Source organism: Rhincodon typus, chromosome 6 (assembly GCF_021869965.1).
Source record: "Rhincodon typus isolate 14 chromosome 6, sRhiTyp1.1, whole genome shotgun sequence".
Lineage (NCBI taxonomy): Eukaryota > Metazoa > Chordata > Chondrichthyes > Orectolobiformes > Rhincodontidae > Rhincodon > Rhincodon typus.
The window spans coordinates 14,053,871-14,071,576 of NC_063337.1; the positions used below are offsets into that span (position 1 = coordinate 14,053,871).

Consider the following 17,706-nt stretch of genomic DNA (forward strand, 5'->3'; position numbering starts at 1 on the left):
GAGATCTTGGACCTTATAAGTACTTTATTGAGTGAAAAGCAGCAAATTTTGCTAAACATTTTTAAAATTCTGGTTAAGTCACACCTTGAATAATGTATCCAGTTCTGCTCACCACATGGACGTAAACTTATGAAGGTCTTTGAAAGGATGCAAAACCTATTTACCAGATGGATTTTAGACACAATGTTGGGTTGGACAAGCAGTGTCATTCTGTTATGAGATAACAAGGTGTAGAGCTGGATGAACACAGCAGGCCAAGCAGCATCAGAGGAGTAGGAAGGCTGACGTTTCGGGCCTAGACCCTTCTTCAGGGCCTGCTGTGTTCACCCAGCTCTACACCTTGTTATCTCAGATTCTCCAGCATCTGAGGTTCCTACTATCTCATTCTGTTATGATCCTAGATGACAACATTACTGGGCAAGTCAGATCTTTGAATGAAATCTGGCCTGGTAGATCATTTTGCTTTATTTAGTGAATATGGAGAATAGTCACTGAAGCACTGTCACAGGAAGTTGCAGAGTTTCTGTAACAACAGAAGTTTATAACACAAGACAAAATGAAAACAAAAACGACATACTAGTCTACCTGGGTATGGAAGACAGTTTAGGAAAATCTTTAAAAATATAACAAAATTATATTTAATATACAGGAATTCAAGTACAGAGAAATTATCCCTATACTTAAAATCTTTAAGGTCTAATATAAAACAAAGAAATGTGGAACAAAAACAAAGTTGCTGGAAAAGCTCAGCAGGTCTGGCAGCATCTGTGAAGGGAAAACAGAGTTAACGTTTAGGGTCTGGTAACCCTTCCTGCAGATACTGGAGATCTAAAACAAAAATAGAAGATACTGCTGAAACCCAGCTGGTCTGGCAGCATCTGTGGGAAGAAAGCAGAGTTAATGTTTCAAATTTGTTGACTCTTCATTGTCTAGTTAACTGATTGTCTCCAGTTTCTTTCCTTCTTAAATGAATATTCACAAATCTTTCTCAGCTTCTAATGACTCGGAACTCGCTAACCAAGCTCTCCTGATTTGGAAGATGTATAGAATAAAGTTTTATACTGAGGTAACTACATTTTCCTTGAACTGTCCCGAATTCCTGTAAGGAAAGGAACTAAAAACTTTCTCCTTGCCCCAGTCAGGTGTGCTCTGAACTGCCCTAATTTTTTTTACTCTGGATTTTCTAAACTAAAATCAATTCTTGCTTCTGATTCTTGATTCTAAGGTCCCGATTCTAATGGCCTTCAAAAGGTTAACCTACCTGTCATAAATGTAAACCGTTTTCCATTAACACAACACAGGGGGCCACAGCCACTTGCTTTCTGAACAATGTTGGGGTAAGGTCAGTATTTCACAAGGACCTTGATTTTATTTTAAAGAACAGCTTTTCTGAAGAAAACCTCCATAGCAATGAGCCACAGTCATCCACCTGAATGGTAAAATACACCTTCCAAAAACGATATTAATATATTTATATAAATGATACATCATTCAAAGTTCTCACTCGAGTAAAAGATGCTCTTGGAGAGATTTGATTGAGGTGTATGTTTGAATTGGACAGACAACCAGAATTTGTTTCCACCATCAATGGCTCAGGTTCTAGAAGGGTTTAGATTTAAGTTTATTTGGCAAAATGGCGGGTGCAATGTGGGGACAAACCTTGTTACATAGTGAGTCAGTGAGTGGAAGTGACCTGGAATGCACCGCCCATGACGGTGGCGATGACGAATGGCTCCAAAAAGAAATTAGATCAACATTTGAGGGGTAAAAGATCACATGGGAGATAGACCATGGGAATATGTCTGAGTGGGTTGTTCTACAGAAAGTTTCTTTGTTCTGAAGGTTGGGAGTCTTTGGAATTACCTTCTTCAAAAGGCAGTGGATGCAGAATCTTTATATATTGTGGAGGTGGACAATTCTTGATTACCAAGGGTTTGATCATCAGGGATCTGTAGACGTAAGTTTAAAATCAGATCAGCCATGATCTTATTGAATGGTAGAGCAGGCTCAAAGGATCAGCATGGACTGGTTGGACCGAAGGGTCTGTTTCCGTGCTGTATGACTCTAAGGGTCTAAGGCTGAATGGCCTATTTTTGTCCCTTGTTTGCATATTTGTAGAATTAGCTTGAATTTGATGGGCTGAATGGCCTTCTGTGCTTTAATGTAATGATTCTATGGGCTGACATTAATGGCAGTACCAAAGCAAGATCAGGAGATTTAAGATGCCACAGAACTTATGTTTGAATCATATGGTGGAATTGCAGGAGTGGGAATGAATCGTGAAGCTATTATTTGGGGTTCATTGTGCACTGCTGAGTGCTTTTTGCAGAGACGTGGTCAATGCAGAATTAGCTACCTGCCTGGTTGAGCCATGTACCTAATTAGGCAACTTTAGGAACTAATTGGAGGCAATAATGCTGCCAAGACTTGGAACATCCCAACTCAGACAGTCCCCTCACCGAAACCAAAGTGTAGCAGATCCCTAAAGGCTCTGTCTTGGTGAGACACATAGGACACCACAGGCATCTCCTTTAAATTATCCCTATCACAGGGATGGAAGAGCACAAGCGAGCTGTGGAGAGGCTGCTAGTCACCCACAGCTTCAAGCCCTCCAACGTACGGCGGGGGGGTAGCTCTGTGGTTAGCGTTGCTACCTCACAGCATCAGGGAGCTGGGTTCAATTCCACCCTCAGGCACTCTGTTTGAAGTTGTCTGCGTGGGTTTCCTCTGGATGCTCTGGTTTCCTCCCACAGTCCAAAATGTGCGTGTTAAGTGGATTGGCCATGCTAAATTGTCCCGTAGTGTCAAGGGATGTCTAGCTGGGTTGGTCTGGGAAATGTAGGGTATCAGGGATAGGGTAGGGGGATGGGTCTGGGTGGAATGCTTTTTGTGAGCTCAATGGGTCAAATGGCCTGCTTTCACATCGTAAATATCTGGGCTTCCTGGCCTGGCAACCTGTCTACAGGGGAGGTGATGACGTAGTGGTATTATCACTGGACTGTTAGCCCAGAGACCCAGATAATATTCTGGGGATCTGGGTTCAAATCCCACTATGGCAGAATTTGAATTCAATAAATATCTAGAATTAAGAATCTAATAATGACTGTGAATCCATTATCGATTGTTGGAAAAACCCATCTGGTTTACCAATGTCCTTTAGGGAAGGAAACTGTCTTCCTTACCTGACTGGCCTTAATCTGACTCCACATTGATAGCAAGGTAGTTGACTCTTAACTACCCTCTGGGCAATAAATGCTGCCTGGCCAGTGATGCATGCAGCCTGTGAATGAATAAAAGGTTAAAAAAAAACCTTCCTCAGCAACACTATCAGGATCAGGGCCTGCTCTTGGTCTCCACAACAGAAAACATTTCAGAGCGGTACAATTCCACCCATAGAGTCAGACAGATGAAGATTATTCAATCCATCATGCCTATGGTGGCTTTTTGATAAAGCTAACCAATTAGTCCCACTTTCTTGATTTTCTCCTCAGCATATTTATTATTTACTCACCCAGGTACATAAAACACCCAAACTAAACAGCTATCCCTTTGACTCCACTTGTAGGGCCAACAATCCCATGTTTTTTTTTGTGTAACAGTAATGTGATCCTAGTCTACAGGTTGTCAGATACGTCATCTACACAGGACTATTAGTTCAAAATAAATGTCTTAGCAACAAAGCAGATGGAAATAAGTAATCACCGAAAGCTCTGAGCAAATCAATAGGGAAACAGCACAGAAAGGATGGCACGAATTAAATAATTAACAAAGTCAGCAGTGCCCTTTGATTTGAAACATCACCATGGAATTGTTGGGCCAAATGGCCTCTTCTGTGTCACATACTCAATGTAATTCCACGTGTTGATGGGACGGCAATATTAATAAAGAAACAAGTTGCATTCTTTCATTTGTAAATTAGGAATAATTATTATTCACTTACACAGTTCTTTTGTCTGTTTTCAACAATTTGGGGGAAAACTCGCTCAAGATGTCCAGAAAAGCCATGTTTGGAGGAGGCTGCCCCTTGCTGTTGGTACTGTCGTCTTTGAAGGCAAACTCGATACCATTCCTGCCGAAACAGAGGGTGTCAGGTGAGGAAAGGAGAAAACAGCAAGTTGCAAGTAAAATGGTAACACGGCAGCGAATGCTCAATGAAATTGGGAAATGTGTTGTACTTGTGCAGCATTGCCATCGCTTCCCTTGTTTTCAACTGATCCAAGCCAAAGGTCAGCGAGAAACGTCGGGCCAAGTCCTTGATGCTGGTGAATGGTTGGGACCATCTGTCCAAACTGGAACCCTGGCCTTGCAACAGCTCATTAAACAGCTGCAACAATAATTAATACATCATTAAATATACAGGCCTCAAATTAGATAGCATTTTAACTCTGATGGGGATTACATAGACAGCATTTTAACTCTGATGGGGATTACATAGATAACATTTTGACTCTGATGCGGATTTTCTGCCCTGAATGTTGTGAGGCAAATCACGAGTATACCTCAACCTGAAACTCCATTTTAGTATCAAATACCAATGACGATAGTGCTCAAAATACACAGGGAAGGCAACGGGAAGAGATCCCCCCGATAGCCTCAAAATCACCCCTGAACATTTGATTAGAATTGGACAATATAGTTTCCTCTCTATGTGGCGCTGGGGGGGGAGAGGGAAATAGACACTTTGAGGAATGGCTCCTCTGAAAGGAGATCGAGTCTCTGCCATGCAGGCTGTTCCATCTCTTCTAGTTACACATCGCCTCTCTCGCACCTTCTCAGGTCGTCAGATCATACATTCCCATTCTCATGCCTTTTCTCCTCCTCCAATCACACATTTCCTCTCTCCCACATTTTCTGCTCCTCTAGACAGAATCAATGATTGGATGAGTAGGAAAGGCGGGAGAGGGGCAATCTGTGATTGGGTGGCTAATGAAATTACTCTGAATGGTCAGGGGGCCATAAGCAGCAGAGGCCTGAATGGAGGTTATTTAGGGAGATGGGGTCCGAGTACATATTGAGAACAGGGCCAGGAGTTGGCCGCGGCCGGGGTAGCAGGGCACTGAGCACTGGTCAAATGAGAGCACATAAATGTTCACAAGGAATGGAAGCTGTTTCTCTCATTTGCTGTAGCCTGCACTTGCTGCTTAAAGAAAGCTATTTTAGTCTTGTTCTTTACCTAACTTCAGAGATCAAATGATTACATTTGAACTGCCATACTGGAACAGGCGGTGCTATGACAGGACAACTTGTCAAAATTTTGACTACAATGCGTAGCTCAAATGTCGAAGAGGAGCAGGTATCAGAGGAAGAAAGGCCCCAGCATTGGCAGTGCAGGAAAAGGGGGGGGGTGCTCATTACACCTGATTAAAGATCCATAAAGTTTTCAAAACGTAGGAGAGAGTTTGGACATGCCTTTGACGGTCAGCCACACATGAAGACCTGAGCCTTCCAATGCCTCTTGTGTTTTAAATAACACTGAGCTCAAATTTAACTCAAGCAAAGCAGAATTGAAATTCGCTCCAAACAGTGGCTTTATAGTCCAAGACCAGGCCGCGGATGATCATGTGGTAAAGGCTGGTTCTGCAGAGGTGGCTCAAATTGAAAGTTCAACAATTGCTTGAAAAGCACTCATTTTCAAGTCATAGTGGCATAAAAGCATAGAGATCTACAGCACAGAAAAAGACCCTTTGGCCCATTGCATCCGTGTCAGTCAAAAACAACTACCTCACTATTCTGATCCTGAGCAATCAGGGGAACTGTCTGAACAAGTCCTCAAAAACAGCAAATAGTTCAAGAAAAATATTGTTGGCCCCACACTAAGGGAGCTTCTGATTATTGGTATTCAACTTGGAACAAAGAAAAGGTAGCGTGTGTGGTCTTGGATAAGGGGCTGTTTACAACGTGCGCATGAACCCACTTTGGAAGCAGAGTATAGGAGATTTATTTGTCATTCATTAACAAGAACACCTTATTCATGGACTCTAGGTTAAAAGGTTTAATAATATGCATGAAAATATTCTTTGGTATTTGCGATCTTACCTTTCAAAAGAAAAGTCTAAAAGAAATTCAACACAAATACAGAGACTTTGTTACTATATGTGTGCATCGTCCAATAAAGGAGCAAGTGAGAAATGAAAAAATAAACCCTGAAAACAAAAGAACAGCCTGAGAAAATTAAAAAGTCACCCTCAAAAACATCTCACAAAGACCTCTAGAGGAAAAGGGTATTCTCACCCTGAGTGACAAGCTGCCTTTTATAGACCTAGTTATCAGCTGCTTAGGGAAACTTCAGGGCTCGAGCAATTACATCATCAAAATTAAAATTCACTCCAAATTACTTCATCCACAAATTTGAATATTGCTTTCAAAGATCAACTACATTCAGCAAGTGGCACATGATTAAGCTGCATTTCCACAAAGCAGCAGAATAGGCATATATTAATCACAACCGAATTGAAGTGTCTGTAGCTTTGTAAAATATGCACCATTCAGAGAATGTGATTTATACAACATCTCTTGGTTAATTTATAAAGTGCAAAATGCCTTTAAAATGGTCACAAATAAAATGTAACACAGTCACCAGAGCTCTGAGTCAAAATGCAATGACCAGTGACCTGAATTTAAGGGTTAGCTTGACCAATGTGGTCTGCAATGATTCAGGGAGGAGGCTCATTCTCAACAGAAACCAAGGATAGTCAATAAATGCTGGCTCTGCATGCTCACATTCCCAGATTTAATTTGAATAAAATAAATAATGTGACAAAGATCGATGATGTTTATCGCACCGTTAATATTGAAGTAAATACAGAAATAAATTCAGCCCAGCCCAGTCCAGTCCAGTTGTGGGAATTGAAATATACACAGAGAATGCTGGAGAAGCTCAGCAGGTTTGGCAGCGTCTATGGAGAAAGACACAAAGTTAACGTTTCAAGCCCGCTATGACTTTTATCCAGGCCGTCCATGTGAACTTCCAGGTAAGTTCTGAAGAAGAGTCATATTGGTCTCAAAACCTTAACTCTGTTTCCCTCTCCACAGATGCTGCCAGACCTGCTGAGTTTCTTCGGCACTCCCTGCATTTGTTTCAGATTTCCAGCAGCCTTGTTATTTGATTTTCATTTCGGATGTGGGATTTGTATGTTACAGTGCAGAATCCCACCGGGCCTATGCTAGCTCTTTGAAAGACTGATCCATTTCATCCCAGTCCCCTGCTCTTTCTCTATAGTCTAATGTTTGCGAGAAAATGCCCAGTTCCTTTCCTTGAAATTTACTACTAAGTCTATTTCCACCACCCTCTTAGGCAGGGCATTTCAGACCACAAAGGCTCACTGTGCTCAAAAAGTATTGTCTTCTCTACTTTCGCCAGTTATGAGCTTTATTAGTGGCAATGTTCAAGCAGAAGTCAAGTAACAAGATGAACAAAGCAACAATAACAGGGATATTAAGGTCTGGCTTAGGTTTTAGCTAGAGAATGGGTCACTGACTCATTTCTAAACATGCTGTAATAGCCCCTTAGGCTGGAGCTCCTTGCTTTCTGCCAATGCATACACAGGGGGTTTTTACCTGCTTCAAGCTCTGTATTAAGGTCTTTGCACACTGAATTCTATCAATCTGCCTGGTCCTGCTGAGTGTTTCCTTAATGATGTCTCCATAGTCAATGTAATACTGTTAAGAAACAGACACATATTTTGTGAGTAAACCACTGTACATGAGTGTAAGAGTCATTTGCTCTTTTCTTATTGACAGTGATATCAGATTAAAACCTCAATTTGAATTCAGCCTGAACTAATGAGATGAAAGCCTCATCTCTGCACTGAACTGTGAGGCCTTAAGTGAAATGACTGTGGACAGCATCAATCTGTTTCTGAGTGGCTGTGGGGTTTTCAGCACACAGTCACTCCTAATTCAGTACAAATTGGCACTAAGTTGGTTACCAAACTCTGGAGAAGCCACAGAGAAAGCTGACGAGCAAAAGGGTAAAAAAAGATTATACTCATGCAGTTGGGAATGCTCTTCTGAGATTAGGCCTGAGGCAATTACTGGACGGGACAGAGCAAGTTTTACTCCATATAGAACTATGCTATATAAAATGGATCTTGTTTCAAAGTTAATCAATGTTTAGCTCAAGGGAAGGCAAATGGGCAGGAGCCATGTCATAGAGTCATAGAGATGTACAGCACAGAAACAGACACTTCGGTCTAATTTGTCCATGCCAACCAGATATCCTAAATTAATCTAGTCCCATTTGCTAGCATTTAGACCATATCCTTCCTATTCATGTACTTATCTAAATGTCTTTTAAATGTTGTACCAGCCTCGACCACTTCTTCTGGCAGCTCATTCCATACTTGCACCATCCTCTGCATGAAAAAGTTGCCCATTAGGTGTCTTTTGAACCTTCTTTTGAAGGTGAGAGGAGAAAGATTTTAAAAAGACATGAGGGGCAACTTTTTTTACACAGACTGGTTTGTGTGTGGAATGAACTTTCAGAGAAAGTGGTGGATGTGGGCACAGTTACAGTATTTAAACGACATTTAGATAAGTACATGAATAAGAAATGTTTGGAGGCAGGTGGGACTAGTTTAGTTTGGGAATATGGTCAGCATGGACTAGTTGGACCGAAGGGTCTGTTTCCATGCTGCATGACTCAATGCCTTTATGACTCTATAACTGCTGGCCTAGCCAGTGACACCCACATCACATGAAAGAATCTTTAAAAATATGGTTAAAAACACTATTGTTCTGCCACAAGTAAAAACAAGTGGTTTCCTGGGATTATGTTTAAATGGTTCCTTTACAGTGTTAATATACTGACTTATCAAAGTCATACCATTCACATACATTTCTATTCTAATTCACTCTGTAATATCTATATATCTATATACCAATGAGTTGCCGGTGGCACTCTTGAGTATGAGTCAGGAGGTTGGGTCCATAAGACTATAAGATATAGGAACAGAAGTCTGCTCTGCTTTCAGTGGGATTGTGGCTGCTCTGATAATCCTCAACCGTACATTCCTGCTTTTTGCCCATAACCCTTGATTCCCTTACTGATTAAAAATCTGTCTATTGCTGTCTTGAATATTCTCAGTGACTCAGCCTCAACAGCTGCAGTAAAGAACCCTGCAGATTCACTACCCCTTCTGAGAGAAAGAAATTCTTCCTCATCTCTGTCTTAATCATCCACCACTTGAAGAGTTCAGCAGGTAATTGCAGCTCTGCAACGCTGAAACCTCATCTTCCTTTTCAGCTGGGTGTTATTCTTTGCCGTCTGTTCTACATGTCACTCCAGCTCGCCATAATGGTCGGCTCTTAACTGCCCTCTGAAAAGAACCTAGCAAGACCTTCACCTGCTCAGGGGCACTTGGGGATGGGCAAGAAATGCAGGCCTGATCAGGAATGTCCACGTGACAATGGCAAATAGCAAAGACAGATAATATATAAGATGCAAAATCTTTACCTTGATGTACTGTTTGAAGATGTCAGCAGCAATGTCCATCTCCACCACACTGAACACGATTAGTTTACAGAAAGCAGCCAGGAGATTTCTCCTCTTGTGCAGTCTACCCACTTTGCATTCCTCATCTGAAACAAAATGAAGGGGGGAGGGTAACAATGCAGACTGATGTCTAAATTGACTTCTCACACAAATTTGGAGCCAAGGGAGGCCATTCAGCTCCTCACGCCTGATCCATCCTTCACCAGGATAGGTGACTGAATTCCACATTCCCAGCTGTTCCCCGATAACCATCAATGCCTTACCCAACAAGAATCAATCTATCTCCTGCCTTAAAAATATTCATCCCTACATACTTTGATTTGATTTGATTTGATTCGATTCAATTTTATTTACTACTGTCACATGTACCAAGATACAGTGATAAGTATTGTTTTGTGCGCTAACCAGACAAATCATACCTTACATAAATACTTCAGGGTTAATAGAACAGAATGCAGAATATAATGTTACAGCTACAGGGAAGGTGCAGAGAAAGATCAACTACGAGATGTCTTTTCAAAAGTCTGATAACAGCGGAGGAGAAGCTGTTCTTCAATCTGTCAGTACATATTTTCAAACTTCTGCACCTTCTGCCCAATGGAAGAGGTGGAAGAGAGTATAACTAGGGTTGGATGGGTCTTTGATTATATTGGCTACTTTCCCGAGGCAGCAGGAAATGTAGGCGAAGTCAAGGGAAGGAAGGCTGACTTTTTTGATTGATTGCATTGTGTTCACAACTGTCTGTAATTTCTTGCAGTTTTGGACAGAGCAGTTGCCATACCAAGCTGTGTGCATCCAGATAGGATGCCTTTGATGGTAAATCCATAAAAAATTGGTAAGAGTCATTGTGGACATTTGTTAGCCTTCTGAGGAACTAGAGGCGTTAGTGTGTTTTCTTGACTGTAGTGTCGATGCGGATGGACCAGGAGAGATTGTCGGTGATATTTATTCCTGCGAACTTGAAGTTCTCAATCACCTCCACCTCAGCACCACTGATACAGACAGGGGCATGTCCTCCACTCCATTTCCTGAAGTCGATGACCAGCTCTCCTTCATTTTGCTGACATTGAGGGATAGATTGTTGTCTTTACATTATGCCACTAAGCTAGCTATCTTTTTCCCGTACTCCGTCTCATCATTGTTTGAGATCCAACCCACTACAGTGATGTCATCAGCAAACTTATAAATGGAATTAAAGCAGAATTTGGCCACACAGTTGTGACTGTATAAAGAATATAGTGAGGGGCTGAGTTCACAGCCTTGCAGAGCACCTGTGTTGAGGATTATCACAGAGGAAGTGTTGTGGGCTAACCTTACTGTTTGTGGTCTGTGGGTCAGGAAGTTGGGGATCCAGTTGCAGAGGTAGAGGGGGAACAGAGTCTTAGGTCTTAGAGTTTGGAGATGAGTTTAGTTGGAATTATGGTGTTGAAGGCAGAGCTAAAATCAATAAGTAAGAGTCCAACGTAGATGTCCTTGTTATCCAGATGTTCCGGGGATGAGCACAGGGTCAGGGAGATGGTGTCTATCATGGACCTATTGCAACAGTAAGTGAATTGTAGTGGATGAAAGCAATCGGGGAGGCTGGGGTTGATACGGACCATTACTAACTTCTCCAAGCACTTCATCATGACTGAGCACCAGGACATATTGATTAGGAGCCAGACGCCTCCGCCCTTTGCCCTACCTATCATCATGTACCTCAAACTGCTCCGTGTTGATTAAACTCCCTCCAGTTACCTCCCAATATCCCTCATATTAACCAGGCCACCGAATGCCCTGTACCCACCCCAAACCACCCCACCACACACTCCATGTGGTTCACCTTCATAACCTTATGCTCACGCTACTTGTGACCCTACTTTCCTGCTCCTTGCCTTTTTCTTTCCAAACTAACTCACCCAGTATCCATCATGAGAAGACCACAGAAACCATACTGATATAAAATAAAATTAGGTGCCTACTTGTGACCATTGCTATTTAAAATATAAAAATCTTAATACCAATATTCCTTCAACTAATATACAGTAAAATTTGGCATTTGAAGCTGTCTCAAAGACCGCGCCTGAAGGAATGCATGTTTTTACCTTTGGGAAGGATTTACTTGCCATAATGTGAGAGCAATGATGGTTCTCTGATCCTGGAATGGTGGAATTGAGGAGACTGGGCCTGTAATCTCTGGAGTTTAGAAAATTGAGAAGTTGTCTCATTGAAGCAAACAGAATTCTGGGCTTGACGGGCTGGATACAGGAAGAATGTTGTCTCTGAGTAAGAGGTAGGGCAGTTGGGACTGAAATGAGGAGGAACTTTTTCACTCAGAGGGCAGAATTTTCTCCCCCAGAGAATTGTAGAGGTTCAGTCCTTGAGTATACTCAAGACAGAAATTAATAGATTTCAAGTTATTAAAGATGTCAAGGGAAATGGGGGCATTGTGGGTGAGGTAAACGATGAGGTCTGATCTCAATGTAACATTGAAACAATGAAAATAGGAGCAGGAGTAGGCTATTCAGCCCTTCGAAGTTGGTCTGCCATTCTGCTGATCATTCAACTCAGTCCCCTGTTCCAGCTTTCTCCCCTTTGATCCCTTTAGCCTCAAGAACTATATCTAATTCCTTCTTAAAAGCATTTATTGTTTTGGCCTCAACTGCCTTTCCTAGTGAAGAATTCCACAGGTTCACCACTCTTTGGATGAAAAAATTTCTCCTCATCTCAGTCCTAAATGGCCTACCCTGTCCATTTGACTATAACCCCTGGTTTGGACTCCTTGGTCATCAGGAAGATCTTTCCTATGGCCAGTCCTATTAGAATCTCTTTCAGATTCCCCTTGTAGGGGGCAATGATGGAGCAGGTTAGAGGGGCCAAATGACCTACATCTGTTTCTATTTCCTTTATCCTATTACATATATATAAACTTGTATATATTAAATACCTGTCTGTTTAATAAATGGAGACTCTGTTTTTACTTTCCCAATTTATCTGAGCCGTGTTTTATTACAGTTTCAGAGAGTACTCTATTGGTAATATATATTAGGTGAAGTTAAACTTCTGCAGAGGACGATTCCATTGGAATGTGCAATCCACAAGTTGCTCAAAATAAAATCATCAGGAGAAGAGGTGGTCTAACATCACTTACAATTTTCCTACTGCAACACCATCATTGCTTGTTTTATTGTGTTATCAGTTAATGTTCATTTTCACACACTGAAGCATCCTAGTCCCAGAAACTAAATGAGGCAAAAGAATTCTTCCAATTCCAGACCAGTCTGTTTACAGGCTTCCAACTCTAACATAACACAGTCTTGGAACTCTACCATTAAGTGCAAACATCAATCACTACCAGTACATATAATGATAAACTACTTCATACTCTATCCTTTATTAAAAGAAATCTCATTGTAGCAACTTTATGGACTGTAGCAAAACAGTAAATACAAGACTAGAGATGGTGTGAATTTAAAAATATTCTCAGCCAATCTACACCCAATCTTCAAAATTCCAATTGCATCAAAGAATTGAAGCTTGTATCTGGTCTAGTAGGAGTTCTTCACACAAGCTCTGGGCTAATATCTAGGTTTAAACAATGTTTTTTAATAGACCTTGTACAATAGGGAGACTACACGGCACCTAGTCTGTGCTGTATATGTTTCAATCTCCTAACATAGCACTCATATATGCTGGCTGAGTTAGATCACAGTTCACGCCAAAGTCTCATCGCTATGTTAGTTAAACCCTAACTCAACTGGTCTCATGGATATGGCTCATTTTTGGACTCCTTAACTCCCCATCTGTGAACTTAAACAATCTCAGAATGTCCCGAAAACATCTTGTAGCCAATGAAGTAGTCACTTGTTCTAATGAAGGGAACACAGCAACCAATTTACACACAGCAAAACCCCAAAACAGCATTGAGATCACCTGTTTTACTGAGGATGAGTTAGGGATGGCCAGGGAGAATATCCTTTCACTTCTTCAAAATAGGAGGCAAATGGTGTTGGTGGAGGGCTTTTTTTTAAAACTGGAAGCCTGTGACAAGTGGTGTACCCCAGGGATCTTGTTTATTGCTTATTACATTTATGACTTGGATATGAATGTAGAAGGTAAAATTAGTAAGCTTGCAGATGATCAGCTGGTAAACTGGGCAGAGCAATTACAGTTGGAATTTAATCCTGCTGAGTGCAAGGTGATGAATTTTGTGAGTTCTAAAAAGGGAAGGATTTGCACAATGAATGGTTGTTCCCTAGGGAGTACTGAAGAACAACGGGACCTTGGCGCACAAGTCCATAGATCCCCCAAGGTGTCAGCACAGGTAGACAGGGTGGTGCAGAAGGAATACGAGATACTTTCCTTCATTAGCCAGGGTGTACAATATAGGAGTAAGGAAATCTTGTTACAACTTGTGTGCGGTTCTGGTCGCCACACTATCAGAAGAACGTGAGTGCACTGGAGAGGATGCAAAAGAGATTCATCAAGATGTTGCCTGGGATGAGAAGTCTCAGTTACAAGGAGAGGCTGGGTAGACTGGGCTTGTTTTCCCTGGAGCAGAGGAGGCTGAGGGGTGATCTGACTGAGGTATACAAAATTATCAGTGGTATAGACAGAGTAGATTGGGAGAATCTTTTCTCCATGGCAGATGTGTCTAAGACCAGAGGGCAAAAGTTTAGAGTGAGGAGCAAGTTGTTTAGAGAAGATCTAAGAAAAAAAATCAGTACTAGAAACATGGAACATGCTGCCTGACAGGGTGATGGAGGCAGAAACTCTCAGAACATTTGAATGAGCACTTAAAATGCCATGGTATTGTAGGCTATGGAACAAGTGCAGATAAATGAGATCAGTGTATTTTGTTGGTTGGCATGGACATGGTGGGCCGAAGGGCCTGTTTCTGTGCTGTATGACTGTAAAATAATGCTGAGGAATATCTCAAGTCCACCATAGAATGCAGATGGGGGGAGTAATAGTTTCTTGTCTCTGGTGACAGATGGCTGCTCCAAATTTGCACCTCTCCCTTGGTGCTGCATGCAGTTTGTGCTCTAGTCTCTGAAATTGAGCTTAAGGCCAATAACCTCGTAGTAATTTGTCCATGTCTGATGGTCAATGGCAGCTCTGGATTGTGGTGTGAGCTTCTACTGCAGCAGCCTTGGCTCAGTGGTAGCTATATCCTTCTGAATCAGATGGCTTTAAGTTCAAGTCCCAAAACAAGGCTGTTCTCCAAGCATCTTTTATTTTAACTTTGCTCACAGAATGTGGGTGTCTCTGGCTAGGTCAGCATGTATTGCCCATCCCTAACTGCCCTGAGAGCCATTTAAGAGTTAAGCACATTGCTGTGGGTCTGGAGTCACATGTAGACTAGGTAAGGAGGGCGGTTTTCCTTCCCTAAAGGATGTTAGTGAACCAGGGGACTTTTACAACAGTTGACACTGGCTACAATTATGCTGGCTATTCTGCCATGGTGAGTTTCGAACCCCTGTGCCCAGAAAATTGGCTGTGGGTTATCAGTCCAGTGACATTACAACTATACCAATGTCTCCACATATCCTAGCCACAATTAACCTGTCAAAGGCGTGGCTAACATGTTGTTAACTGATTTACAGCATCTCACATCAACAACTTAACCTCACTATCTGATTAGAATCATATAGTACTGGAGATGTCCATTAAGCATGTACCACCAAAAATACACCATCTCCTACACCAGTACCACTTATACACACCAGGCCCATAGCTTTGTTTGTACAGCACTTCAAATGCACATCCAAGTACTTTTTCAAGGTTATGATGTTACCTACTGATCTTTCCAGTGTTTACACTGTCACTGACTGCTATGGGCTCTCATTTATATGTGTGTATTCATCAAGGTGTGTTCTACCAACTCTGGTAGCCTGAAAAGGCCCTGCTGCTGATAGTGGGCTGGTCCAAACTGCAACATAACCCCCTGCCACCATACCACTCCTCGCAACCCTCTCCCACCCCTCCTTCCATGGTGCTCGAGTCTGGAATGTAACAGAATAGCTACACATCATTCTTCTGGGGGAGGCCAAACCACCAGAGGTCACAGTCCACATATAGAGGAATGGGGAAGTGGTCTTGCAATTGGAATTAAGGGAGCTAGATAGAAAGTTAGTAAGCAGGACCTCAAAAGCAATCTCCAGATTACTGCCAGTGCCTTGTATGAGCAAGTACAGAAATTGGAAGATATGAAGGATAGCAAATAGGGGTAAATACAATTGAGAGCCAAGGTCAGTACAGAAGGCTCAGAAAGGAGGCAAATAAGAGAAGCCAAGAGGGATTATTACAATAAAAGCCTGGCAGCTAACAAAAGGGAAAATCATAAAGTCTTCTGTAAGCACATCAATAGCGCAATGAGTAGGACTAATTAGGGACCAAAAAGGGGATTTACATTTAGAGACAAGAGGCATGGCTGAGGTGTTAAATTAATACTTTGCATCTGCCTTTACCTTTGAGCAGGATGCTGCCCTGGCCATGGCTGACAGAGGGAGGAGTCTCAGTCACTAGAAGGGTTTAATCCTGAAGTTACACATCCTAGCCTCTCACACAAATGAGCTGCCCATATCCAAAACTACCAGCTGAAATTGAAATAAATTCTATAAAAATACGACTAGCGTGATGGTTTGCACTTTTAATATTATTTCAATTTAATATTCATTCTTTTAGTGTGTTGTCTACCATTTCCCTGATTCCAGCTGAATTTGTTCATTTTTATTTAATTTGATTTGCTTTTAATTTGATTCCCCAGAATATAAATTAATTGTCTGATGTAACTCAAAACTTCAAATCGAATACAGTTCTTAGGGCTAAAGGGATCTTTATGGGGGCATGGAGAAAGCGAGAACAGGGGACTGAGTTAGATGATCAGCCATGATCATACTGAATGGCGGAGCAGGCTTGAGGGGCCGAATGGCTTACAGCGGTTCAAGAAGGCAGCTCATCACCACCTTCTCAAGGGCAACTAGGGGCAGGCAATAAACACTGGCCCAGCCAGAAACACCCCACATCCCACAAAATGAATAATTTTTTTTAAAAACTCCTATTCCATAATTTCTATGTTTCCAATCAGCCCTTTGGGTTCAGGAACTTGTGCCTTGAAAAAAAACACCATTATGTCTACATTTATAAAAATCTAGAGTAGAAAAATTGGGAGTCTCCACAGTAAACTTGTGCAGAGTGACCCGAAACAGCTCCAATGACCTCTGTAATTCCCCAGTGTGGACAGAAAGATTGTCACTCAATCTTCAGCCTTACCTGAAAGAGACAAAAATAAAGTAGGTGTGCAGTGTGGCTGCCACCTGGTGTTCATCCTACAAACTACACACATAAATGGGAAAGAATTGTCCAATGATGGGCTCGCCAAGTTATTCTTGCAGAGATCTGGTGAGGACAGAAGAAGTAAATGGCCTCTTACTGTGCTCTAACCATTCTAATGATAAGACAGTAAATATTCTTTTTAAATCTAAGTGAGTAAATAGTTTAATCAGAAGTACCTTGACCTAAATGTTGATTAGAGACAGGCTAATGAAATATATGGCAGATGGAATACAATGTAGTAAAGTGTGAGGTTCTGCATTTTGCTAGGAAGAATAGATGCATAGCCTATTTTCTAAATAGAGAAAGCTTTGCAAATCTGAAGCACAAAGGGACTTGGGAGTCCAAGTTCAAGATTATGTTAAGGCTAACGTGCTGGCTCAGTTGGTCGTTTGGAAGGCAAATGCAACGTTTCATAACTTCAGGACATCCCTACATGCCTTCCAGCCAAATGAATGCATTTTCAGTGTTGCCATTATTGTGATGGTTATGATCAAATACAGAGTCAATACCCTGACTGTAGACAGCAGCCACGTGGTTTGTTTTACAAATTAAGAGATGATCCCCTGGAGAGCCCAGTTATTAATAGCACAGCGCAGACAGTTGCAGAGAAGGAAGCAAAGACAGTCAGAAGGGGCCAGGTTAGATCACTAGTCTTTGCCATTTCAATGGATCTCAGCTGGGGAATCCCAGGACACCACAGTGATCACAGTACCATGGATTCTTGACCAATTGCTCCTCAGTGACTCACATCTGGCGCCAGGTGAGAGCTGGGCCAACCACTGCCCCCTAGAGGAGAAAACTGCCTGCTGCCTGGCTTCACAGGGGGAGGATGAGACAGCAGAGGAAGCTCAAGGAATCAAGCCCCAGGTCGAAATCAAAGTCCTGCAGACGCTGGA

At 41.9% G+C, this 17,706-nt stretch overlaps 1 protein-coding gene across 1 annotated transcript in view; it reads right to left on the bottom strand.

The window, feature by feature from the left end:
• Positions 1 to 17,706, bottom strand: part of si:ch211-269e2.1 (cohesin subunit SA-2) — a 126,015-nt gene that overhangs the window by 11,960 nt on the left and 96,349 nt on the right. The window contains exons 19-22 of the mRNA XM_048597887.1: positions 9,455 to 9,579; positions 7,558 to 7,659; positions 4,176 to 4,324; positions 3,941 to 4,069 (exon numbers count right to left, since the gene is read on the bottom strand). Coding sequence (XP_048453844.1) covers positions 3,941 to 4,069; positions 4,176 to 4,324; positions 7,558 to 7,659; positions 9,455 to 9,579 — 505 coding nt within the window. The remainder of the gene's footprint in view (positions 1 to 3,940; positions 4,070 to 4,175; positions 4,325 to 7,557; positions 7,660 to 9,454; positions 9,580 to 17,706) is intronic.